We start from the raw sequence: 26,135 nt of genomic DNA, 5'->3' as shown, positions 1-26,135 counted from the left end.
CAAGAGGTGTTCTTCAAGAGTGTGAACCAATGTTACAGGGCTGATTCTAGGAATTTGTGGAAGAGGCCAACAACACTGAATGAAAGTGGGAAAAGTCGTGCACGTGTTACTTTTTCAGGAAGGCAAACTTACAAAAGCGTCAAAGGGTTGGCAGTTAACATCTTCTACAAGGAGTTTGCTTTTATGCAAAGACTTGAGCGAAAGCAAAGAAGTTTGAACAGGATCAAGGAAAGGAAAAGCAAGCATTGGGATTCTGTAAAGCTTTCGGAAGAATGTGGAAAAAGAAGGGGTAAAGTTGTTCATGAGTAACATCTTCAAGTATCATGGATTGCCGACTTCAATTGTCAGCAATAGAGATCCACGTATGACGAGCTTGTTTTGGAGAGCTTTGTTTGAGAACATGGGAACTACATTGAAGTTCTCATCGTTTTTTCATCCCCAGACAGATGGCCAATCTGAGGTTGCGAACTCGATTGTGCTGGATTTGCTGAAGTGCTATGTGTCAGAGCACAAGGAGCAGTGGGAAAAGTTTCTTCCACTTGTCGAGTACGCCTACAACAACACGGTTCACACCTCGACTGGAAAGGCACCTTTTGAAGTGGTTGAAGGCGGCAAGAAAGTTCCCCTTATTTTGCACACAAAGGATAAGATATTTGAAGCCGACAAGTATACGGAAGATTGAGATGAAGCGTACAAGAAAGTGAAGTTTGCTCTCCAGAGGACGCAAGAGAAGCAGAAAAAGACTGCAGATCGTCACAAGAGACCTTTGGAGTTTGGTCTAGGTGATTGGGTACTGCTTCGTTTTGAAAAGGCAAGGCTCAAGAAGATGAAAGGAAAGACACGTGTGTACCCAAAGTTGAGCATGAGATATTACGGGCCTTTTCAAGTGCTTGAGAAGATTAACGAGGTGTCGTACAGACTCAAGCTTTTTAGAGAGTTGGAGAATTCACGCCGCCTTCCATGTGAGTCTCCTTAGGCCATTCACTGGTGAGGTGCCCGCTGAGATGGTACATGAGCCCCAACCTGAAGTGGAAGAGCAAGAGGAAATTCTGGTACCAGAACAGATCGTGGCTCATAAAGAAAGGAAAGTCAGAGGTAAAGTGATGCAACGATATTTGGGAAAGTTCAGGAATTACTCGCCTATGGATGCCAAATGGATGGAGGGTGACCTAGCAGATACATCTGAGTTATTGACACTTTACCTGGAGGCCTTTGGGCTTGAGCCTACTATGGTAGCGGCTCCGGAAGCAGGTTCAGCATGAGTTAATATGGTCTAAAGCTTGCCTGTGGCTTTGGGGAGTTCCCTCCACTCCGGACTACAGACATATTCAAAAGGATTTGCAAATAGTATCCTAGAAAGTTCATCTTTGCTTTTATTTTTTACTAACATGGATTTTTCTAGCGGTGATGTATGCTGACATCTTATTTGCTAATGTGAACTATTTGTTTATTGTGACTCGAGCACACGTGTGGGTTATGGTAGTTAAAGTCGAATTGGGACGCCAATTTGAGCCATAACAAGGAAAAGATTCCCATGACTTTGGTTATGGACGATGGCTATTATATACATTACTAGTGGTGGTTCGAGAGCACGCCACGAGAAAATTCGGCGTAGTTAACCATCTCTACTATGTATGTAGTATAAATGATCCACATCCTAGCATTGATAGTTCGGGAACACGCCACGAGAAAATTCGGCGGAGTTAACTATCATTGTTAGGTATGTTGTGTGGACGAGAGCGTAATGTACTCTTGGAAGAATCTATGGATAGGTTGGCATCCCTAAGTGTGCAATCGGGGACGATTGATTCTTTCAAGGGGGGGGTATGTTACAATCCAGAGTATTTGTGCATGCATATGTGTATGTATGTGTACATATGAGTGCATGTATGTATGCATCATGAAACCCTAACCCTAAATGGATGCAAGAGAACACTCTAAACCCTAATTCTACATGTGCTTAGGCATATGAAGAAGGAGAAGTTACAAATCTGAAAATTAGGGTTTGGACAGAAATTAGGGTTTGCTGAAATTAGGGTTCCAGCTGAAAATTAGGGTTTATCGTTTTTAGGGTTTTATGCTTTGTATGCTAGTCTTTGTTTTGCAGGAGCTACAAAACATGAAGATGTGTGTTGGCAAAACCCTAACTGCAGCAGATCTGAAAATTAGGGTTTTCAGTCCAAAACCCTAATTTTCCAAGTTTGTCGGATTGAGGACTTGTTCGCGTCATTGCGAAGAGTTCATCGAGAGGAGCAAGTTTGCCTCTTACGGCATGGTCAAATTCAAAGCCGTTTGGGAGATTTTTAGAATCTTGATTTTTGCCAAAAGTTGCTTTTTTTTGCTAAAAATAAAAGCGCTTTATTTTTAAAAGCGTTTTTGTGAAGTTGTATAAAAAGAAGCCCTTGGCACATTAGAAGGGAACATCAAGAGAACTTGTGTGCAAGTTTGGACGCACAAGTGTGACGCTCTTCGGGTGGTTGTGTTCAAGAACCATCGCGTGCAGAGTGAAGGACACCTTCTTGGTGTAAAGAAGAACTTGTACTTGGAATTACAAGTGCAACCATGGATCCTTGTGCAAGAAGAGCCAGGGATGTGAAGCAAGAACACACGCTCATGTGTTTGTGACAGATTGGACTTGGAGGTTGAAGTCTCCTTGTGTGAAGCCAAGCTTCAAGATTGGATTGCCACGCGACGATGTGCGTGGAAGGGCAAACTCTTGTATGGCTCAGAAGAGGGGCAAGTTGTACTTGTTTGCAAGATGAAGTAAAGAAATACCTGCGGGGGGCGCCAAGTTTGGGGCCAATCGTCTCATGTGCAGGAGCGTGGCTCCCATCTCTAAACCCTACTCTCTCTCTCTCTCTTTGAAGTTCAAGTGTTGGTGTTTTCAAGTTTTGCATTGGAGACTGAAGTATTCTGGCATGTGATGTTGGAAAGATTATTACGGGTGAAAGCTAGGTTACCGCCCTTCCAATTTTGGTGAAGGCCGGTTTCACTTCCTCCATTACTCCACGGCTTGGGAGCCTCTGGTTTGGCTAGAGAGGACAAGGTTTCTGCAAGGAGAATTGGAGGTTCTTCAAGCTATATTTCAATTCCTTCTCCGGTTTAGTGAAGGTGCTCACATGTCAGATCTGCGGCACACTCGATTTGCTGCTGCTGTGAAGGTGATTCCACAGCAAGCATTGCAGAATTCTTGTTGGCTCTAGTTACTGGAGGTTCTTATGGGTGGTGTGGTTGTCAAAGGATTTAGAGACCTTTTTGAAAGATTTGGATCTCCAGATTTGAAGTTATCAGATGTAGTTGTTGGAGTTTCTTTTGAAGTTCAACACAAGGCAGAGTTGAAGTTGCTTACTAGATTGGAAGGTGGTTGGAGGCCTTGCACCTTCTGGTTTTGGAGCCTCTATGGAGTTTCCCCTCACCACTTGTTGCCTCTTTTATACCTTTAACTTTTGTAGTAGCCTTATCGTGTTGACTGGGATATTCCCCTTGCCATGTAAAATTTACGAGTTTTTTAATCCTAGGTGTAACTTGTATTGGGCTTTTTAGTTGATTATGTCACTTTTTGACAGTAATGAAATGGGAATCAGCCCACCTCTTTTCCGTGAAGAGAGAAATGAAATGAAATGAAATGTTATATTAAACGTCTTCAAAAGGCCAAAATGACCTATGAGACCAAAAGAGTTACATCCCAGTGAAATCTAATAATAATGTCCGAGATAAACTATAAAAAAATTAAAGAGCCTAAATGCAAGAGACTGAGGGTCAATGTCCGAGGGTGTCCAGCATTGGCTGTTGGCGAATCTCCTCGATGTCCTCCATGGTAAGTACTCTGACTGGGCGTCTCCGATGTCGTAGAAGAGAGCTCCTAATCCTCTGTTGCAGTTTCTTTCGATGGCATGATAACCCTCGTAGTCGTGGGCGTGTGCATCTCCCAAGCTCAAGCACCCGATCTGTGAGTATACCTCTGGTACGGGTGAAGTCTGAGGCCTGCTGTGGTGGCTGCTCGTTCGGATGCTCGTCTACACGCTCAGTATAGCTGGTCTAAAGAAGTCCGTAATCTGCCTTTGGGATTGTCTGTTCCCAACTGATCTTCTCAATAGACCCTCTCTGTATCTACGTAGCTCTAATAAATACAGACCAAGGCATCTTTGATCCTTGTATCGCATGACTCTAGACAGTGGCCCAAAGCCCTCTCTGAAAAAACAGTGAAAACGGCCTCGTATCTCATAATATACTGGGCAGTGACATATATAATGCAACTCTGTTTGGGCTCCGTATGACATAACTGACATATCCGTGCTTCAGCTGGCACTCCTCTGAATCTGCCTGTCTCAATCTCAAGGTGATGTGAAGATGTACGTATCTGGCCAATAGCACATCGTATCCCATGGGATAAATGAGTGTCCATGTAGCTGGGTCTAGTCACAAACCCATCCTCTATAAGCTGGAGAAGACGCTCTCTGTAGAAAGCCATGTTCATGCCTAACTCATTTACGGGCTCTATCCATGTCAGTTTGGTGTCTAACTGAATCAAGTCCTGCCTGATGAGTCTGGCAATCTCTGTCCGGGTGAGAGACGAAGAGGGTGCATCCAATGAGTACTGGAAGAGTGGTAGTTTGTCCATGCTAAAACCATGTAACTCAAACCAGGATGTCATCTGTGCATACCAACAAGAACTGTCACCCTGTGAAGCGAACTGTCGAGAGGACTCCAAAGCTAGTCGGGCATATCTGTCTCTAGGGAGGTCCCACATACTGTGCATAAAGGAGACTGATCTAGTCAAAGCCTCCACCACCAATGGGGGGGTAGCTACCTCTGCACGAATGATCGCATGTGGCACTAAGGCTTTGGCTCTAATCAGCCGGGAGATCATAGAAACCAACGGCCTCTCCATGCATCTCCACTACGGGATCGGCTATGGTGGTCCACAGAGGGTCCCCATATTTGCACTCCATAAAGCATAGCTGAAGTCACCAAAGTATCAAAAAGCCAGAGCTTTGTTCAAGGTTCCTGAAATTGAACCTGCGAACAAATCCTCTCCAGTCCTCCCAAGGCTACATATGCTCTAGTCAGTCTAATCTCTGCAGCTCTCCTCATGGAAAACACAGGGCCACTGAATACCACCCCGAGATAAGTATATGCATCTGTATACTCCACTGTCTCCTGACCGTAGGCAAATGTAGGTGCGGACCTCCTGACCCACCATAACCTTGGTTTTGGCAAGGTTCACAGACAAGCCACTATCATGGGCGAAAGTGTGCAAGGCATCCAAGTGACATTGCATTCCTTCTGGGGAGTCAGAGATCAACACAATGTCATCAGCATATAGCAGCAATGAAATCCATGTCCCAGCTGGCTGTGCTCCTCTATTACCCCCCCTCTCTATGTAGTCGGAAACCTCATCCACATACATACCAAATAGAGTAGGGGAGAGTGGGCAACCTTGCTTCACCCCAATTGTGGAGTGAACCAACTCAGAGGATCCCTCGGGAGTACGTACATGCCCCACCACTGTCTTGTATAAAGCCATAATTCCCCAAATCAACTCTGTAGGCACCCCAATCTCTTGTAGTCTGCGCAGCAGACGGGCTCGGGGGACTGTGTCAAAAGCTTTGCGAAAATCCACAAAGGTACAATAAATCTTCCTTCCATGTGATCTGCCTTCCTCAATAATAGCTCTGAGTGTTAGTATATGGGCAAGAGTAGAAAATCTCCTCCTATAAAGCCTGCCTGTCTTGATGCTCGTATGCCCTCTCTCTGCCCATTTACTCAACTGCTGTTCAAGAATAGATGCTTACAACCTGGCCAGTGTGTGTCCAATCATGATAGTGCGATAGTTCCCTGGCTCCATAGGGTCTCCTTTCTTGAAAATAGGCACGATAGTGGACATACTCCACGTACTAGCAAGACCCTCACACATGGCTCGGTTGAACATTACTGCTAAAAGCTCAGCAAGCATATCTCTAGCATGTATAAAGTGCTTTGCCACTAGGCCGTCATGATCATATGATCTCCCAGTCTTCATTTTGTCTATAGCTTTCCTTACAATTTCTGCAGTGAAGAAAGTGCATGTCTGTGGGCATGGCTGTAATGGGTCCGGTAAAGGAGGCTGTCCCGAAACTGTGTAGAGAGAAGCTGCATATTCACCCCAAGTCTCAGCGGAAGTAATGGCAGGGGGTGGAGAGTGCTCATGAAAAAGTCTCCATGCCTCTCCGGAGTCCTGACTCAAAAATAGCTGGTATAAGTCCCGCTCTAGCTGAGCAAGGTAGGCCCTCTTCTTCCGCCGCACTAAGCGCCGGAAGATAGTGCGTCACTGTTTGTGAGTGGTGACTCCCAAAAGTACTTCCTTCTGAAGTTTCGCTCTCGTCTCTCTACATTCCTCATCATACCAACTGTTTTGGGGCATACTCCCAGAACGTTTTCTACTTCTTGGCTGAGTGTGTGGATAGGCTTCTATTGCAGCATCATGCAATGTCTCTATTAATATCTGGGTGAGCTCCTCTAGTGGTCGTCCCGGCTCCTCTGTGCATAAGCGTCTGTATATCCCATCTCTATAAACAGAGTCAGTCTCTCGGGTAAAGGTGTAGCGAATACGGGCAGATGCTCGTGCCGCCTGAGTCGTATTGAACTGAAAGGAGATAGTCAATGTGAGGAGGGCATGATCTACTGCTATACCAATAGGCCTAGGGCCGACTGTAAAATCGTGAATAAAAGGTATCAAGCTGGGCTGAGTCATAACATAGTCAACTGTGCTGGCCCCATGTCTATGCGGAAAGCAAGTGAAACCACTCGATGTGGGGAATTTCGGTATGCCATTGAGTATGGCCAGCCCATGTGCAGTCCCCATATCTGTCAAGTATCTCCCATACTCTGTGTGTTGCTCATCTTGCGAACATCTAGCTAATCCCATGTCGTCAACATCTAGCTCTCGCAACATCTCCTCTGAAGTGTCATAGAAGGCTGTCTGAGAATGGCCTGTCCTGGCATTGAAGTCCCCTAGAAGGATGATGTCACCTTCCTGGGAAAACTCCCATATATCGTCATCTAGAATTACAAAAGGAGACTGTCCTCTATCTGCCGCATAGACTGAAGTGCTGGGAGCAACATAGCATACAGCAATATGTAAGTATTTGCCAGTCTCTGCCCTCAATCGCACCCACATGTACCTGGCCTGTTCATCTCTACGAACAATGTGTAAGATTGGCCGTAACTCCTCCCTAAACAAAATTGCTACTCCCCCTGATCCTCGACCTCTGTGTTCAGATCTAGCCTCTGCTCTGCATGCTGTCTCCCACATGTAACCAGTCACATGTGGCATAAGCTGTCCTGGCGCCTGGTGTGTCTCAGAGTAGAAGACTATGTCTTTCCCCCGTAAAGCTGTCCTCAAATGCCCCTACATCAAGACGAAGTGAGCCATTACAGTTCCAGGCTGCTATCTTTAGCATGGTCCCATAGGTCTCGCACCGTCAATTGGAGCGTCGCTCCAAAATCACCACTCTCCCATCTCTGTAAAAAGCAGTCTTCCCTTTCTCTCTTGCTGCTTTAATTTGTGGCATGACCTCTTTCATATGAGCAATCTGGGAGAGTGTAAGGTCGTCTCCGAGAAAGATGCCCGTCTTCTTGAGTGTGGGCTGCATCTTCGAGAAGTTTTTCTTGGCTTCCATGGAGGGGAAGCGAAGGATAAGTGCCCTTTCCTTTGAACTTTCCTCACTGCTGCCCGTTTTCTTGTTGCCCACTCTCCAAGCCTTCGTATGCATTGGCTCATTAATCCCCATCATTAACATAAGTTCCTTGACTTCTTCTTCCACCTTGTCTTGATCTTTCAGGCCAGAAACTCTCACATGTAAGGCACGCGTGCGTCTTCGTTGTTCCTCTGCTAGTGTCATGTTAATGAAGGTGGGTGTAGGTGTAGGCGTAGGCGTAGGTGATGATTCTTTACCCTTCCCCTTTTTAGCAACCTCAGTCCACTTCTCGGCTTCATCTACTTTTTTTTTTGGTCTTTGTAAGTACATCCACCCAAGAGGTCGTCATTTCTTTGTTTTGCTCCTCCTCTTCCTTGATGGCTCGCATTTGCTCTTTAATGGTATTGAGATCTTCCATTACCAAGGGCTTGACCTCCCCCTCTTCGAGTGCGTTTTGTGTGCGTACTTCTTCGAGTTCCTTTTTGAGTCGTACAATCTCCTCATCTTGAGCCGCCACCCGGTCTTCAAGTGTCCGTATCGTAGCCAAAAGGTCGCGATTAAACTTGTTGACGATCTCTTGCATTTCCTCTTTGTATTTTTGGATGGCATCCTGAAGAGGATCGTCCTTGTCATTGGTTTTCTTCATATCGAGGAGAGAGAGAGAGAGAGAGAGAGAGATCAAACTTAGATGAACTTATTTCCCCCCCATGAGTGGCATAAGTTGATGTCTACAACACGTGTCAATGTCCACAATATGCAAACAATTTCAGTTCTTATTTTGCTCACAGTATGCTGCCTTCAATTGTAAATGCCCACAGAATGCATACAATTTCAAATAGTTTATTCCACAGTTCTCTGTTTCAAGTTCAAAGATCTTTCTCCCTGTGCATTTAATCCACAGTTTGCATACAAGTTCAAATTCAAATTTCTCTGTTTCAAGTTCAAAGATCTTTCTCCCCGTGCATTTAATCCACAGTTTGCATACAAGTTCAAATTCAAATCCTGCTCTATTAACTTGTTCTTCCACAAATTGCGTACATAAAGCTCTGTGAAATCTCTCTCTCTGCATCCTGCCTTGTAGACACCCTGCCTTGTAGACACTGGCCTTCTACCAGCTGTGCACACCCTGCTCTCTGCCCTGAGAGAGAGAACAGAGGGCGAAAGGGCAAGCGTGCAGGCAGGTGAGAGAGAGAGAGAGAGAGAGAGAGAGAGAGTGAGAGAGACAGAGAGAGAAATGAAATGAAATGAAATGTTATATTAACGTCTTCAAAAGGCCATAATGACCTATGAGACCAAAAAGTTACATCATGGTGGATCTGATACAGGTTTCAGAATGAGGACAAGTAACTTTTCTCATATGGATAGGAATCAGATTATGATGACATCTTTGCCAAGTTTTTATGGGTGGTAAGATATAAATTTTAAATTGCTTGATTGTTGCTAATTCACATTCAAGGTTTAAATCACACTTGTTTTCGTCAGTGCTTATAGTTCTGAGAGCTTCAAAATCGATTTGGACTATCTTAGAGCAAAAGGGTATGGCCATAAATCTCCTCAAGAAATAAAGGAGTTGCGAAAGGAGCTTGGCTTGTTGAAAACTCCTGATGAACAAGATGGTGGCAGGTGATATTTAAAATTTATTCACTGAATCAAGTATTGAGAAGGTTATGGTGAACTTTTTGTTATATACCACTATGGTTTACACAAAGGCTTGATTAAATTTCTTTAACACTTGCAGCATGCAGGACGTAGATGAGGAGTTTGGTGCATGCGAAATAGATATGGATTATCTGAGAGCAAAAGGCTATGGCCATAAATCTCCTCAGGAAATAAGGGGGCTGCGAAAGGAGCTTGGCTTGTTGAAAACTTTTGATGAACAAGATGGTGGCAGGTGATATTTAAAATTTGTTCACTGAATCAAGTATTGAGAAGGTTAAACTTATGGTTAACTTTTTGTTATGTATCACTATGTTTTGACCTTTCCTTACATCGGGTTTGGTTCATGAACACGTTCTGCAAAAGCGTGTGTTTTCCGCAGCAATATTGATTTGTACTCTTGACTTTGTTATGATCTTGCAGAGGAGATGGAGAAGACTGTTTGGACATGCTGTGCAAAAGTGAGCTGTAACTTTAGTACAGTACCTTCCAGTACCCTTTAAAGTAGACGGAGGGATCATTTAGGACAACCAGTTAACACCTAAAAGAGGAGTATGCATGTAGTCCTATTTCCTTTTTTTGCTTTGACTATCCCATGCTAATGGGATGATAAATTTTGTATATTTACCCCATGCTAAAGTCCTTTTTTTCAATTTGTATGGATAACTTTTGTAATCTTGAGATAAATCCAGCTTATAACCTTCTGAATCTGGTGCTAGCCTTCTCGAAAATTTGTCCAGGCTTTTCTCTTTTGTGATGTTTCTTATGTGGAACATTGTTGTATAATATATTATTACAGTTTTTTCTCTTTCATGATGTTCTAAGACAGGCTTTTTTTTCTCTTTTGCAATGTTCTTATGTGGAGCATCGTTAACATATTATTATAATTTTTTTTCTTTCATGATGTCCTAAGGTGGAGCATTGACACGTGTTGGCTACCTTGTCACATGCTTGTTGGATGCACACTTTGCATTGACACGTGTTGGCTACCTTGTCACATGCTTGTTGGATGCATCCTTGCATGCATGAGCATGCCCTCCAACCTTGCACCAAATGGGCATGTACTTCTGCTAGACTTTGAATTGTCATCTGAGAAAGGGAAGTTCAAAAATCTTTTGTCTCGGGTTACGAATAGCCTTGGACATCTTGTTTACGTCTTCCAATTTCACCTTCAGGATATGGGAGATTGACAAGTGGAACATTGTTGGGATCCAGCAGAATGTAAGGTTTTTTGTGGTTAATTATTTCATTTTTAGTTGCTGCTAGTACCTTTACATGCTTGAATAGTAAAAAATTGCTTGCTGCCTTGTCATGTGTGCTGGCTTGTCTTGTCACATGGTTGCTTGAGTCAAGATTCTCATCCTTGCATGCACGAACATATCCTTCAGGATTTTGCACGGCAAGGGCAAGCAATTTGTTGTCTATTTTCCAAATTACCACCTTAAAATGCAAGCCTTTGAATATGCATGTGTCAATTCTCGTTTATGTTTCAGAAATACAACTTTAAAATTACTTGTCTGGGTTTGTTATTAGACCATTGAAAAACGGCAGATGGACATTAGGAACATTTACTGCACCAAATTTGATTGAGGGCTCCAAGAAAGGTAAGGTTTTGTGCTTAGATTCATGTAATTTTTTAAACTGGGATGAGTATGTTTACATTTCAAAACAGTGAAGAATTGCTTTGTTTACAGGCTTTTTGAGACCGATGAATAGGGAGTCTAGAAGACCAAGGTGGATGCAAACTTTGTCATCAATTTGTTTCAAAAGACACGAAATGAAGCGGACGCCACATCACAGGATGCCGCTGCCGAGGCATATAAGAAGATGAGATTTGAAAGGGCCCAACTATTATTTCCCGAAGTGTGTTTGGCCGAAGCTGCCCATTTGTTGAGGAAACAAAACCTGGATGACATGGTTCTCACTAAGGTTTTAGAGGGTACATTTGAGATGGTAACCATGAAGGATGGGGTGATTGGAGAAGGGTAAAAAACCTTTATGACTTACACTCCGCTCATGACAGAATGAGTATTGTAGATTGTTGCATTGTGTCCATTGCAGAGAAGTTAGGGATAGAGAATATAGCCACCTTTGATCGCCGACACATGTTGATGGTGAAGCCAAGGCACATTGACATGTTCAACATTCTACCCTAAGGTGTTTCGCTTGGGATTTTAATTGACTAATACAATCGATCACCTCTGCTTGAAATATTAATCGAGTAATACAATCGATCACCTTTCCTAACATGTGCAGGCTGAGAGCGAAGTGTGAACTTGTACGAGACATGAAGACGCGAACTGTGAGCAGGTATATGGGCTCAGCCTGAGTGTGTAGGTATGTGGGTTGATGCTAAGCGTGCAGCTGTGTGGACTGAGCAACCAGGTGCATGGGCTTCAACTTCTCCTTGAACACAGTCTTGTGGACATCGGCGAGAGAGAGAGAGAGAGATTTTAATTATCTTTTGCTGTAGTTAAAGATGCTACTCAATCTATGGTGCTTGAAATTCTGATGTGCCCTCTTCTTTTGGCATCTTTGTAGGAGCCATGGATGAAGCTGTGAATAAGTCAAAGTGAGGACAGCTGCACACTCTGGTTCTCTTCATGGTTTGTGATTTGCAATTCGAGGTGTATAAGTACAAGACCTGCTGAGTTTATTAGACAATGAGTCTGTGTCATTCAATGCTTAGTATGTGTCTGTGCTATCAAAAGCAAGATGGAGTACATGAGAGCAAACAATGTGAGATAAAAGGATATTGTCAGTATTTGAACCTGAACAGGAGCCTTCAAGATAGCCTTGGCAATGTGGCTGCCCACCCACACGATCTTTTTTACAAAGGAGTTTACCCTCTAGGGGGGACATCTCACAGGGGCTCTAGGGGCTGGGATTTTTAAGAGCGCGTATGAATATATAGTTTTCCTTTTGTTGTTGTTAAAAGCTAGTCTCATATGGAAGAGAACTATGGTGTGATCATGATATGTGTCTTGTGTGAGGACTTAATTGTTAAAATTGGTGTTTTAGAGTGATGTTTGGTTGCTGGTTGGGTTCTATTTATGCATAAAATTATGGCCCAGATGCTCGTGTATGGATTGGGGATCCATTGTCTATATATGTGGTCGAACTCCCGGTGTGGAAGCCATGTAGCCATGTTGCTGGGATGAACTGGTTTATGTCAAGGGGCTGAGGATTGCCCATGTGTTTCTAATTTGCTTTAAGATCATGTTAGCGGAACGTGTCTCTTGATTTTTTTTAATGACGTGGTCTCTATGAAACAGGTGATGGCAAGGGAGAGCTCTTTGGTGTAAGTGTACATATGTTTGTCCACGGATATAACTCAATTGACTCTTAAGATGGCTGATCTTGCTATCCTTAGACTGAGCTATGTGGGTCATACATAGGGTTTACCAACTAATAGATTGTCATTGAAGTGTAATTGTGATGGGGATATCCTTGTCAGTTGAGTAACTGTGGAGTGAACTTGTCTTGACCTGGCTGACTAACTGTGGACTGTCCACTGAACTTGTACCTTGTTGGACCTTTGGGTTGACTCTGGACTAGACCTGGCTCATCCCTTAGGTCGACCTTGGACTAGACCTTATCGTCTCTTCAGTTGATTTTTTTCTCATTGTGTGGGCTTACCTTGGACTAGACTTGGCTCATTCCTTGGGGCGACCTTGGGTTGGACTTTGGACTAGGCCCTCGTGTGGAGGACAAGTGCTGATTGGTCGACTTGGACTGGAAGGTCAAGAGGAACCCACAAACCCAATAAAGTATATTCACAGTGGGAGATTTATCAATAACGTCTCGACTATGATTGTCAAGTTTGAGAGCAAGTGTGGTAGCAAAATGTGATATTTAACTAACTCTACACAAACCTGCCCCTACTTTTGTGCACTGATGAGATGAGTGTGAGTAGGGATGTTGTAAGTATTGTTCAAGCTGTAAATGATCTAGGTGTTAGCTAATTTTCAGGTTCTGGACAAGCTGTGAAGTTGAAGCTGCATTTTTACCAAGCTTTCTAGTTTGTGATGAATTCACTTGTGTTAAAGTCATGCCAGCTTATACATATTGTTTTTTTGCCTTTCTTTAGCTGGTTTTGATATTTAATTTTTTGCCCTTAAATGTTATGTCTAGTGCATTGTAGTCTTTAAAGTTTTTTTTTTTTCACTTGTTGTCCCAACAAGTGAAAATGATTGTAAAACGAAATCCTAATATTTGCCTTCAAGTTTTTTTTTTTTTCACTTGTTGCCCCAACACCTTCCCATCTTGTGGGCCACTATCAATCTTTGTGTACTTTGTCTAATTGATCGCATATTGCATGCGTCACTTTTCGTTGCACATGCATATTACAGTAGTTCTTGCTATTTCTTCGGAGTCTTCATCTTTATGAACATTATAAGTGCTAATCACGGAAATGCCTTTTGTAATTCTGTCCATTTTACTTTGGATCTTTGACTCGTAAACATAGTCTAATTTGTCACTCAACAAAATTCTAGGGTTCAAGGCATGTTTGTAATGATCTGGATTTTGTTCTTCCTTCAAAGCGCATAAAAGAATAGCGGTTGATTGGGTAATACCTCTTTTATCAATGCTCTTGCTCAATCAACTAGGCTAGACCCCTCATGATATGGATCTCATATATAATAATCAAACAAGGACCTGTATTGTCCTCATATATAATAATCAGACAACCTGTATTATTTTCAAAGTATGAAAAATTTAGAGCTCTCTTCGATTGGCTTTGCATTGCGTGCAGTCCCTTGGCCACACGCCTTGCAGTGCAAGGAATCCCTTTGCCGCATGCTGAACCTACTCTCTCTCTCTCTCTCTCTGTGGAATGGTGATGGGAAGACTTGTCTAAATGCAAGAAATGGTTGCTCCATAGTGCTTTGAAAGAGTTTCCCTAGGAAGGGAGGTCGAGAGGATGGAGAGGACAGAGGAAAGCGGGACCATTCACAATAGGGCCGAGCATGGGGAAGGACACTTCATTATAAAATGCTTTAGCATCCTTTTGTAAAAGGCCCAACTCCTCATCATGGTGAATAGTACCCTCTCCTCATCAAAGTATGGTCTAAATAATCTAAAGACCCTTGAGCTCTTGGAATATTAACTTTTAATTATACATGGATCTTTGTGAACCACACTTAGGACTGCCCGGGGACTCTCTTCCCTCTCAAGAATATCTTTTTCTTATGGTATATTTCTTTTAATATTTGTACTAGAAAACTAAGTAATACCACTTTGTACTATCTTACTTAAGCTTTGTGTGCGCATTTCTGCAACCCTGATTCCAATGATTTGTATCAAAGTAATTTTGACTTCTTGGGTACCGTAACCACCACCATTTGCTTCATTTTCTCTTGTGGAAATGATCTTTGTGGTCATGGGATTGCTCGTTACTCCCAATGGACTTATTTTATCATAATCTAGCTACTTCTCCCCTTGGACCCTTTACTGTATGTGTAGTAACAGGAGCGTAACCCTGTATTATCAAAGGGTCGCCAATGTGTTTATTCCAAATAGTTGCCTTCGTGGCTTGGTCAACTTGCTGGCATCCCTAGTTATAAAACGGACCCACACATTGTACAAGGGATGGTTAGACTACCAAAAAAGTTAATTGAGCTCAATTACTCATATCTCAACTTGGCTCATGTTGACCTTCGTCGGTAGCACATTGTGCAAGTAATTTTGTCTTTTGTTGCAAAATTTCAAACCATCCTATTTGGTTCAAATATCTTATAGTCTTATATGGATTGTGTTGAATAGCATGTGCTCATTTTGTACAATTTTTTTCTACACATGCAACCTATAAAAGGGGTGCCATCATTGGCCATTACAAAAACGATGTTTTCTTTCATGTTGCTTATTGATGACAAATTGGATGGAGACAACTATCCACTTTGGGCTTAAAGGGCGTATAAATATTTTGTTGTGAAGTGAAGCTCGTCTGCCTTCTTGAATACGGAGTGTGATTGAGGACATTGGGGATTTCATCAAATCTACCTTCTCGCTAAGCAAGCTCTTTTAAATGGTAAGGATGCTAGCCTTATGCATTGATTGCATTGTTTGTCAGTCGTTCTACCACTCCGCACATTCGCTGGGCAAAGGCAACAAAACAAGCTTGGGATATTCTAATTCCTTATACAATTATGGGTAAAGATTTGGAATCAGAGTTTATACAAGAGCATGATGCCATAAAGTTGAGAAGTTGCTTTAATGAAGCGACTTTCACAAGTTTCAAATGGTTTTGCCACAACAAAGTTTCTCTTGTATCCAAAAGTGTCAAACCATATACATGAATGTGTAAAGCTTACAAATAAAATCTATCAAAAGTTACTCAAATCATTTATCAAAGATTACTCAAGGCATGCATGTTTATTTCCAATCAAAGCACGGCGTGAAGTTTTCAAATGTTTCCAACAGTGTAACTTGAATGGATGTGTAGATAAGTGGTATAGCCCCTTCTTCCACTTTTCTCACTTGGAGACAATCAAAACAGCCTTCTATGACCTTTTTTGTCCCAACAAGTATAGTTAGAAAGCTTTGAATAAGCTTGAAAAGCTAAAGCATCTTCATGACCAAAGCTTTGAGGCACAACTTCCTATCAACCGAGAAATCTGATGATGGCCTTTAGAAGCCACTTGATTTGAGGCTATCCTAAGCCTTTGTGTACAACAAGTTGCTACATCATGCACAAGACAAGTCCTCATAAGAATTTTTGAGCCAATGCTTAGCCTCTGAGTGTACGAGAACTTGCTACATCGTGCTTTAGACAAGTCCTCATAATGAAAGGTAAATAGAAACTCAAAAGGTAACCAAAGACCATTTAATTGGGGAGACTATCACTCACCACAATAAGGGTAAGAAGGCTTTGCACACACAAGAACTGTAGCACTTGGTAAACCAAAGTCAAGGCATTCATAACAATGCACTACTTTGAGGATGTAGTAGAAAAGTTAATAGCATTGATAAAGACGTTTGGGAAGCAACAACCACAAGATTAATTCCTTTCTCCTCTTGAATCTCAATGATGGTATTATTTATGAGGTAAAAGAAATGAAGATAACACATGCCCTTTGGTTGCGACTGAAGGAACGCTTTGAGAACAAATCCTTTGCCACAGAATGTCGCATATAAAATAGAAGTTCTACAATATTTGTGAAGATCATTACAAGTGTGTGTTAGGGTTGACCTACCACACAGACAAGCAAAATGGTTGGATGACTTAGTCATGAAGTGTGCATAGATCGTGTGCGAGTGCGTGTGTGCTTTGTACAGTGAGGAAGGAGATGAGCTTTCTTGGTGGAGTCACAGTCAGAGAATACAGTAGCTCCTTATTCTTTTAGGTATATAATGAATAAGGTCAGTAAGTTGAGGGGTTAGGTCCGTGGCGTGCAAACCCAACATCCTCCCACTTGAAGACCAATGTGGCCCAAGTGGCCTATATGTATGTACAAGTATGTGTATAACCGTGAAGCATGTCTACTTCATCGTACACCCATCAACTTTGTGCAGTGTGTAAACCGCTCCAAAGCAAAGCCCTTTTCAAAGTATGTGTATAATCGTGAAGCATGTCTACTTCACCGTACACCCATCAACTTTGTGCAGTGTGTAAACCGTCCAAAGCAAAGCCTTTTTCAAAGTATCTACTGGGTTGTCATTTATCTAAACCTTGACCAACTCTACACGCTTGTCAATCAAGGAATCCCAAATGAGATGATACCTCACCTTGATGTGTTTGACTTGGAATGAAACACGGGATTCTTTGCCAATGCAATGGCACTCTGACTATCACAATGCAAAATTGGAACCTCATCAATGCCCAGATCTCCCACTAGATGTGCTAGCCGTACTGCCTCTTTGCTAGCATTTGAAGTTGCAAGATACTTAGCCTCTGCAGTGGAAGAGGACGTACAGTCCCTGAGACAAGATCTCCATGAAACGGCTCCACCAACACATACAAAAACATATATCCAAAAGTGGATCTCCGAGTGTCCCAACAACTCGCATAGTAAGCATTTGTGTATCCCACAAAGGATGCATGGCTATTTCCAAAGTGTAACACCTGCTAGCCGTACCCTTGAGGTACTTAAGGATATGCGTCACGGCTTCCCAATGTTTCTTGCCAAGGTTTTTTTGTATCGGCTCATCACTGCCACTGCAAATGCAATGTCTAGTCTTGTAGCTACTATACCGTACATGAGATTACCCACAGTTAAAGAATATGGCACCTTAGCCATTTGTGCTTTCTCAACATCCAATTTGGGAGAATGATCTTTGCTAAGTTTTAGATATGCTTACATTGGGGTACTCAATGTCTTGCCCTCCTGCATACTAGAACGCTGCAAGAAATTTTTTTGGCAAAGAGATCCTTTCATTAGTTATTAGAAGAGTATTTGCCCATAGGGCTACAAAGCTCTCCTCTCTGGAGGAGTCTCAAAAGACTAGGTGCAAGAAAGGGAGACTCTCCCTTGTTGAGTGGATACACAGTCACGAGTGCAGGCCAGTCACGAGTGCAGGCTCAATTAGCTAATAGGTGGAGGGAAAAGCCACACAAGTGGCCTATAGTGCCAGTGAGGAATGCCCGCCTAAAGAGTGTAGCAAGGGCCACGACTCTAGGTGGAGTGAAAGGCCTGCCAACATAAATTGCTCAATCTGAGGAGCCCTGGATAAGGTCAAACTCAGATCATCTGTTGCCAAACAGCGCGAATCTTCTCTTCTCACAGCTCTACACGGCCCTCAAACACTCAGAAGCATCTTGCTCTCCAAATAAAACAAATGTTGAGGCTACCCAGTAGCTCCCATCTCAGCTCTCTCCCTTGTGCCCAAGGCTTTGTAGTGAAGGTCAGTGAGGGAAAGAAGCGAGGCTGTCCCCCCACAAAGTGAATAGCCTGGCCCATGGGCTTCTGCTCATGACCCATCACTAGGCCAAACGAGGTGGACCAAGCTGCTTCTTCCCAAGTATAGATCCCCTCCAGTAAGAGAGGAGTCAAAACTTGTAAGATATGCAGCAATATTTGCTGTGCCTATGGCTTTGCATTCCCTTTGCCACACGCCTTGTGAATTGCAAAGATTCCCTTTGCCGCATGCCAACCCCGCGCGCACACACACACACACACTCTCTCTCTCTCTCTCTCTCTCTCGTCAAGAACAATGGCGATGGGGAGGTTTGTCTAAATGCAAGAAACGATTGCTCCATCATGCTTTGGAAATGTTGCCCTAGGAGGGTGGGAGGGCAAGAGGATGGATTGGACAGAGGAAAGAGGGACTATTCACGACGATAAGGCCGAGCATGGGGAAGGACACTTCATTATAAAATGCGTTAGCATCTTTTTAGAAAAGGCCTAACTCCTCATCATGGTGAATAGTACCCTCTCCTCATCGAAGTATATATATATTTATATATATAATATTTATACATATATATACATATATATATATATATATGTGTGTGTGTGTGCGCGCACGTGTATTTCTCGCTCAATTTTCCTTGGCCACTTGACTCTCTCTATGTTCACTGCGTAGCTCTCTTGACCTCTAGACACTCTATTCCTGTGGACTCAAAACAAACTATAACTCTCAGTTTCTTAGCAGATTACCGACGAACAATTCAACACTGCAAATCTTAACAGAATCTTAGCTATTTGAGTACTCAAAACTACTCCAAATAAGGTAAGAATTGAACCACAAGGTCCCCTAAGTGTGAACATCAAGCTGATATGGTCGAATTCTCCTAATCAAGAAGTGTGGTACAAATGCGCATGTGTTAAATTATACTTTTTTGCACTTTTGACCTTACCCCTAGCTTCCCCTCACTTAGTAGGTTTCCAAAATGGTATCCCTTTCTAGATTTAAGTTAGTTTTATCCACTTTATAGCCAGTTTTCTATTCAGATTAGATCCAAAGAGCTAAAACTCAGATCTGCTAAGGTTTAGAGCTCAAACCATGACACACTCGCATTCACAAGTGCCCAAGGACATAAGAAAGCTACACTTAAAACCTTAAGTCATTCTAACAACTTTTAGGCACCCCATTTTTGACACAATCGCTTATCACACATTTTTATCTCACCAAAATGACGTTTTGCTATATGCCCTCATTCCCCATGCTCTATGGAATATATCCCTAATGGTATGGATGGAAATAGAGTTTCCCACACTTAGTAATGACCAAGAATAATTCGCACGCACACGCATCCGTTACGGCATACACCACAACTCAAATCAAGCATGACACAATTCAAAATATAGTAAACAACATGTACAACAAGTGTATATAAGATCTTTGTAAAATACTCACTCAATCATGCGTAGGACGCACACAAAGATTACAATACTCTTTGAAACAAGCTCCTTCACTTCTTATATTAAAAAAAGTTCCCCAAAAAAGTACGTGTTGGCTTTTATAGCCCAATACAAAGTGATAAAAAATGATATTGAGATCTCACTAAAGACTTTTCTAGCTCTACTAAATACAAATTGGAAGCTTAATTAGCCCCAATATACTCTGAGAGTTACAAAAATTTATGTATCTAATGAGAGCCCGTCATTTCTATCACTAAACAATATAACAATATGGAAAAAAAAAATTGCATTAAAAATCAAATACCAAAAAATCAAAGATTGAAGATAAATAAAAAATAAAAACACAATTTTTAAGTTGTTAAAAAGAAAAAAAATCACAAATTGTCTTTTTCTAATTCATTTATAATATAAATATATCACAATCTCATAATGGCTACATAAAAAAGGATGTAAATGAAAAAGATCTGAATGTGCATTTTATTTTTAACAAATTACCTTAGTCACATGGCATGCTCAACGTACATGCAAGGAGGCTTGATTGTCTTATAAAGAGGATTTGGGTGTACATCCAAATCTTATGATGATACCTCAGCACTAAGGATATGCCAATTATCATTACAATAGAACTCATGCGAGACCACTACACTGGACAAAATTGTAGATAGAATTCAATTGCTTCATTCATACCCAAAACGTTGATAACTAGTTTTGATTTAAGAAGATTTGGATCCACGTCTCAATCCTTGCAAAAAGGACTTGATCGAAAAAATTCAAATCTTTATCGTGGATAAGTACATGAAAAAGAATTAAAACATAATTTTAGAACAAACACCTTGGACGCATCTCAATATTCACCTCATTAAATCAAATTATATGCAATCTAAATCACTAATGCATTCACACCATTCTCGCTGACGCTTAAACAATAACATAAATATTGTAGAATATATGGGTGCCCTGATGTAATTTTTAAAAAATGTATTAAAAAAGATATTGAAATCTCATTTAACCAAAGATTTATTTGAAAGATATAATTGTTTCAAAATAACAAAAAACACCCATATTGTTGACAATATTACTAGAAAAAATTCGATACACTACAGTATTGATAATATCCCATAATTATTAAATTTAAAATATATACAAATTAAAAACTATAATCTCTAAATCTTCAACAATAAAAAAACAACGTAGTTTGTACATCATATTGACTTTGGTTTAGTTTACTCTAAAAAAATAACAATGATGAAAAGATTTATAATGAGCTTAAATTGTGACAATATTGTAATGATTAAAATCATAATAATTATCTTCATAATAAATTTTGTTAGTGTATCAAGAAAAGTAAAAATTGGGATTTTTTCATTTTATCTAATATTGACTTAAAAGAGAGAAATTAATAACAAAACAAAATAAATTAGGCAGAACATTAGCAGTTAACCTTCTCATATAGGGCTGGCACTTGAGTGTAATTTTTGGGAGCTGGCACTTGCTATAAACCTTACGTAGAAAGTGGAGATTCGCAAACAGCATAAACCCCTTCAGGTGGATTGACATCCCATTATTACATGGTGCAGATGGAGTGCCATAACTAGAGGCAAAGAAGTATTTTTGTAAAACAAAGAAGGCAAGTGCACAGTGAAAGCACAGCATAATTAGCTTCAAAGAACGATTGGAGGGTTGTTTGCCAGCTTTGCAAAGAGCACCTGCTCCTAATCAATCAAGCCCTTTTCTTTGGCCTTATGCTTGAATGAAAAAATTGATACAACAAGCCCCATAATAAGATGCATTTTCCTAGGGTTGTATAGATACAAAGAGTTCAATGGTTTTTTCAAAAAAATGTTCTTAATAGCTTCAATGGCCTTACATCTAGTTCATTTAACACACTTGGAATGTCAGGGGTCGGCTCTTTCCTGTATATTTCCGCCACATCAGGATTGCAGCAACATTAAATGCCAACCTCAAATAGTGCATTCGGCAAGGTTTGAACTCCCACCCTTGAATACAGAGACCACCACTTTGACCCTATGAGTTGACACTCTCCAAAGTAACTTCAAACAAAACATACTCTGGTTTTAATCAATGGTGATTCAAAAGAGATAATTAATTGAAATTCAAAAGAAATGCGCATAGACTCTTAACTCATGCACAAGAAGTTTTGGATTTGCAGATTATGACAACATCATGAGCTTCTGCAGGTGAGGTTCTGTACACCTAGCTGGGTGCGGTGCGGGGCAGAAGGCTGCTGGTCCTAGGGTCGGCAGCCTGCTGCCCACCACGCACCTGTGCGCAGCCCCACATGGAGAAACTCATGATGTTGAACAATGTAGGGAATCAGAGGGGAAAGGGACCTTCCTCCCACAAGGGAAAAGGAAAATGCACAAAACTTCTTCTGATGAGGGTGCTTCACCAATCCTCTGAGAGAAAACTTTAGAGAAAGTGATGCTCAAAGCTTACCTTAGAGTTGTCCTAAACACTCGACAAAGTGTTGTAAGTTGATGACAGAGGACCCATCTGTGTGTGAAGCAGACTTGATGGCTGTAGCCCTCCACTTTTTGGCATTCGCCCGTAACGCTTTACCAGCGTTGCCTTGAATGAGTTCAACTACCTTTTTCTGTATCTCCATTCTGTGGACAAAACCTGTAGATTCCTCTGCTCTCTCTAGGCTGAGGCCCACATGCCACTTATCCACAATACACCTGCAATTCAAGCCCTGGTCAGAAAAGCAAGGCCAGCCTAGAAGAGGCACACCTGCAGTGACACCTTCTAAAGTAGAGTTCCAGCCGCAGTGAGTCAAAAACCCCCCCACTGCTTTGTGCTGCAGAACCCTCAACTGCGGTGCCCATGGGATTACACAACCCCGCTCGGATGTCCTCTCTAAGAAGCCCTCTGGCAGCTGCTCCTCTTTTGCCCTCTTCGGGCCCCACCTTACAACCCATAGAAACGCCAGCTTGCTTGCCTCTAAACCCATTGCAATCTCCTCTATCTGCTCTGCACTCCTTATTGCTAGGCTCCCAAAAGATACATAGATCACAGAGTCTGCCTCCTGCTTGTCCAGCCACTTCAAAGGGCAGCATGTCCTGCCATGCTCCTTGTCTGCTATCCACTCCACCCCATCCTCGCATGCCCCCTCAGCATTGAAAAACGAATACGGCAGGAGCGGCCCAACAGTCAAGACTGGATGTCCTTCCCCTTCCAAGAATGCCATTGTCTCTGGCTCTAGCTCTTCAAATGTATTCATAAGAATGCCATCCGCCTCTGCTATAGTCTTCAAAGGGCTTGTTAACAGGTTGAACATGAAATTCTCTGGCTCAAGAGAACAAAGTAGCGCACTCATTTCCCCATACTTGAAGTGCGGAATACCAGGAGCGAGCAGGTCACAAGCAACCGCATCTGAAGGCAGGGCATCTGCATGGGCATATCAATTAACCATAATAACTTTTTTTGGTCAAGGACAAGCTTTCTGCACACATTTAACTCCCAAACTGGGAATCACAACCGCTTCAAGGACTTCAAAGGGACCTTTTAGCTAGTTGATTATCATTTATGGCTAGATAGACAAATTGAGAAATTCAAAGGGCTTTCTGCCCTTGACAGGCGATTACTTTGTACATGCAGCCTTTGTCTCACTGAGCCTCTACATGAATATGTTAGGTTGTTGAAATTTGAATATGATTTGAATGATATAAGTTACCAAAAATCGTTCAAAACTAACGCATCTGTATTCGAGGCCATCGTTCCAAGGTATGGCATCTGAGATTTTCGTTCAGAAATATACCTTTTGGTGGCCTCTTGCCCTTGGCTAGAAGGAGCAAAGAAGCATAGGTTGCAGCAGATTGCGTCCAGAAAGAGACAAAGGGGAGACAAAGCCTCTTGGCAGCGTCTTGGACATGGCTGATGAAAGTGTTGCAGACAATGCAGGTAACAGGGGGGTCTTGCAAAACGAGCCTCTGCATTAAAACCTCGAAGGCAGGGCCATAGCAAGCATCCATAGCAGCAGCCACTTCATGCCTATCCGTGGTGCGGCCATGGTCGGTGGGCAAGCCATCAGGTATGTAGAGGAAGCTTATATTGGGAGTGGACGGCTTGGAAAGCTGATCTGCATATTCAGCTTTCATGGTGGAGCTAGCTGGAGACGACGTTAGGACTGGAAGTTTCATATGGGTTTCACTGTACTCAGAATTGACAAAGGTTACCTTCACCCCCATGGCAGCCAGCTTGAGAGAGGCTTGAAGCATGGGGTTGATGTGCCCTGTCGCAGGCGCGGCTAGCATTACCACATGCACTTGCTTCCCCTCTCCTCCCATTTTGCTTCGAGTGTTAAACTATCACTTTGGTTATTAATTATATATATATATATATGTGTGTGTGTGTGTAGCTCACGATGTTTCCTAAAAAGCCCCGGATTGATCAATGTGGTATGTTAGAAGGTTTTCCCACGGACGGGGACCCCTATACTCTTCAAAGTCCTCTCTTTCTCTTGGGCAGACGGGGACATGTACCTCAAGCACATAGAGAAAAATCTCAAGATAGCTAGCATGGAGCCTGTGTGTATGCAATAAATTAGGTTGCACTCTAGCAGGGTCAAGAAAAGTTCTTGGCGGGCCTGTGGGATTCCTTAAAGCAATGTAGTTTGATAGCCATGCTGGTGAAGCTTAGTTGATGCAAAAGGTGAGGCCACCCCTTTTGGCTTTTTGGTTGGAGGAGGGGGAGAGAGAGAGAGAGAGAGAGAGAGAGAGAGAGAGAGATGGAATACTTTGTTTTTGAAACGTTTTTACTAATTACTATGCTCAAATAAATCTTTTAAAGCTATTAGGAAGCGTGCATAGTTGAACCAATTTGTGTGTGTGGCACAATAACGATTGCAAACACACTGTTAATATTAACTAGCCATTAGATTGCAAACATTAATAAAAGAGAAACTATGCAACAACAATGAGGGCTAGAATTTCTTCATCGGCTAGTCCCCCCCCCCCCCCGGAAAGGAAAACTTGTATTCTTGTAGCTTCTCAACGGAAGTGCTAATACATAACCTTTGTTGTGAGAACTGAGGCCTTTAGTGGGCTATGGAGGCTAATGAACTCCACAATCCACTACTTGTTGGCTTGATTTCTCTTCAAGATTGTAACGTTTTCCTATTCCCAAGCACTCAATAGTTCCATGGAACTAAGAGCAACTACAGGGAAAAGGAATAGAGCCGTTTTGCAAGATAGCATAGCGTTAGTACATAGATACATGAAGATTAGCATAGTTTAGGCTAGTTGCCCATAAGAAATGAGAGTAGTTATGGCAATTCCAAGCCCCTAAGCATGAGAGAATGACCTATCACCTTGTGGGGATTGAAGAGAGCTTTTATTTGAGCCCCTAAGCACCCTCTACAAGCTCCCCACGTGAGAGATATGGCAAATATGGGCTCTAGCTTGTGCAAAAGGCAAACCATTGCCTAATTTTAGCCAGAAAGGAGAGGATGAGGGCCAAAAGCACTCCCCTAAGGCGCATCACAAAAGGAGGCTTGGGGGACAAGTTTCCCCCCTTTCCCCACCCTTTGGCCCTTATTTGGTCCCCCTTGGCCAAACCCCCTGTTCCCACCATCCGGGTCATGTTTTCACCATTTCGGGAGCATTTTTTATCCTTTTTGACATCTGAAAAATCCCGTGAAGTCCTGATCAAATTTCCTATGCACCTTTGAAGCTTCCTTCATCCCTTTGGCACTTCTAATTGCTTAGATGAATCTTTCTGCATAGTCTTTGCTTGATTTTCTCTCACTAGAATGGCCAATTCTAGAGAGAGAAAATGCTTTTCAAACCTTAGAGTTCATAAAAATCCAATTTTGATTGCTAAAAATTAAATTTTTATGACATTACCCCGCCCTTAAACCATAGTCGTCCTCGACTATGCATCTATTAAGGGAAAGGACAACCACATTTTCACTCCGGATCCACATTTGAGTGAAGTTACTTTCCTTGACTAGCTGGCAAGGCTAGAAGGTGTTTAGGTGACGGAATCAACGCTAAACTTAACCCTTATGTTCTTTACGTGCACGATTTAAACATTTAATGCATTCATTTTTGGAAAACCAAAGAAAAGAAAAGAAAACCTTAATGCATTAATACATGAAACTTTACATTGATGTAACATGAGCTCAATTATCTAGACCCTGCAAAAACTTGTACTCTTGCAATAAAGCAAGAGAACCACTTAACTGTGGTTCCTGCATCCACCTAGCATCTTCATAAGGATAATTCTTAACCTTAACTAAATACTTACGCAGTACCTTACCATTCCGTAGAACCTTATCCTCATGCCTTAGGATTGCCTCTGGCTATAGGATCTCCTCTTGTTCATCGAATGCAGGAGGATCCTCTTGAACAGGCTCCGTAGGAGGTAGGAGGCACACCCTTAAACGGTTTAAGTAAGCTGACATGAAAAGCATTATGGATATGCCAATGCGTTGGCAACTTTAACCGCGATAAGCGGTTTCATTGATTCTCTCAAG

At 42.1% G+C, this 26,135-nt stretch overlaps 2 protein-coding genes and 2 pseudogenes across 4 annotated transcripts in view; 1 reads left to right on the top strand and 3 right to left on the bottom strand.

Moving 5' to 3' along the window:
• LOC147622935 (uncharacterized) overlaps positions 1–10,045 on the top strand; it is a 56,370-nt gene extending 46,325 nt beyond the window's left edge. Inside the window, exons 2-5 of the mRNA XM_086822552.1 lie at positions 9,005–9,086; positions 9,162–9,302; positions 9,418–9,570; positions 9,759–10,045. Coding sequence (XP_086678678.1) covers positions 9,005–9,086; positions 9,162–9,302; positions 9,418–9,570; positions 9,759–9,807 — 425 coding nt within the window. The 3' untranslated portion in view covers positions 9,808–10,045. The remainder of the gene's footprint in view (positions 1–9,004; positions 9,087–9,161; positions 9,303–9,417; positions 9,571–9,758) is intronic.
• LOC147622937 (uncharacterized) lies at positions 3,459–7,375 on the bottom strand (annotated as a pseudogene).
• On the bottom strand, positions 7,464–8,325 carry LOC147622936 (uncharacterized; annotated as a pseudogene).
• An 11,171-nt stretch (positions 10,046–21,216) lies between the features above and the next one.
• Positions 21,217–23,959, bottom strand: LOC147622934 (UDP-glycosyltransferase 85A7-like). Of its 3 annotated transcripts, none has more exons than XM_086822549.1 (3): positions 23,418–23,959; positions 22,097–23,047; positions 21,217–21,690 (listed from the first exon to the last, which is right to left on the bottom strand). In XM_086822549.1, exons 1-2 carry the CDS (start codon positions 23,944–23,946, stop codon positions 22,098–22,100), a joined length of 1,479 nt encoding a protein of 492 aa, XP_086678675.1. In that variant the 5' UTR covers positions 23,947–23,959; the 3' UTR covers positions 21,217–21,690; position 22,097. The 3 variants fall into 3 exon arrangements, with proteins under 3 accessions (XP_086678675.1, XP_086678677.1, XP_086678676.1); XM_086822551.1 differs by having other exon boundaries at positions 21,217–21,636; XM_086822550.1 differs by lacking the exon at positions 21,217–21,690 and having other exon boundaries at positions 21,730–23,047.
• Positions 23,960–26,135: the final 2,176 nt, after the last annotated feature.

Source organism: Cibotium barometz, chromosome 28 (assembly GCF_041138505.1).
Source record: "Cibotium barometz isolate CiBa-2024 chromosome 28, ASM4113850v1, whole genome shotgun sequence".
Classification (NCBI taxonomy): domain Eukaryota; kingdom Viridiplantae; phylum Streptophyta; class Polypodiopsida; order Cyatheales; family Cibotiaceae; genus Cibotium; species Cibotium barometz.
The sequence above is the reverse complement of the archived record's forward strand: the minus strand, read 5'-3'. Positions and strand labels throughout refer to the sequence as shown.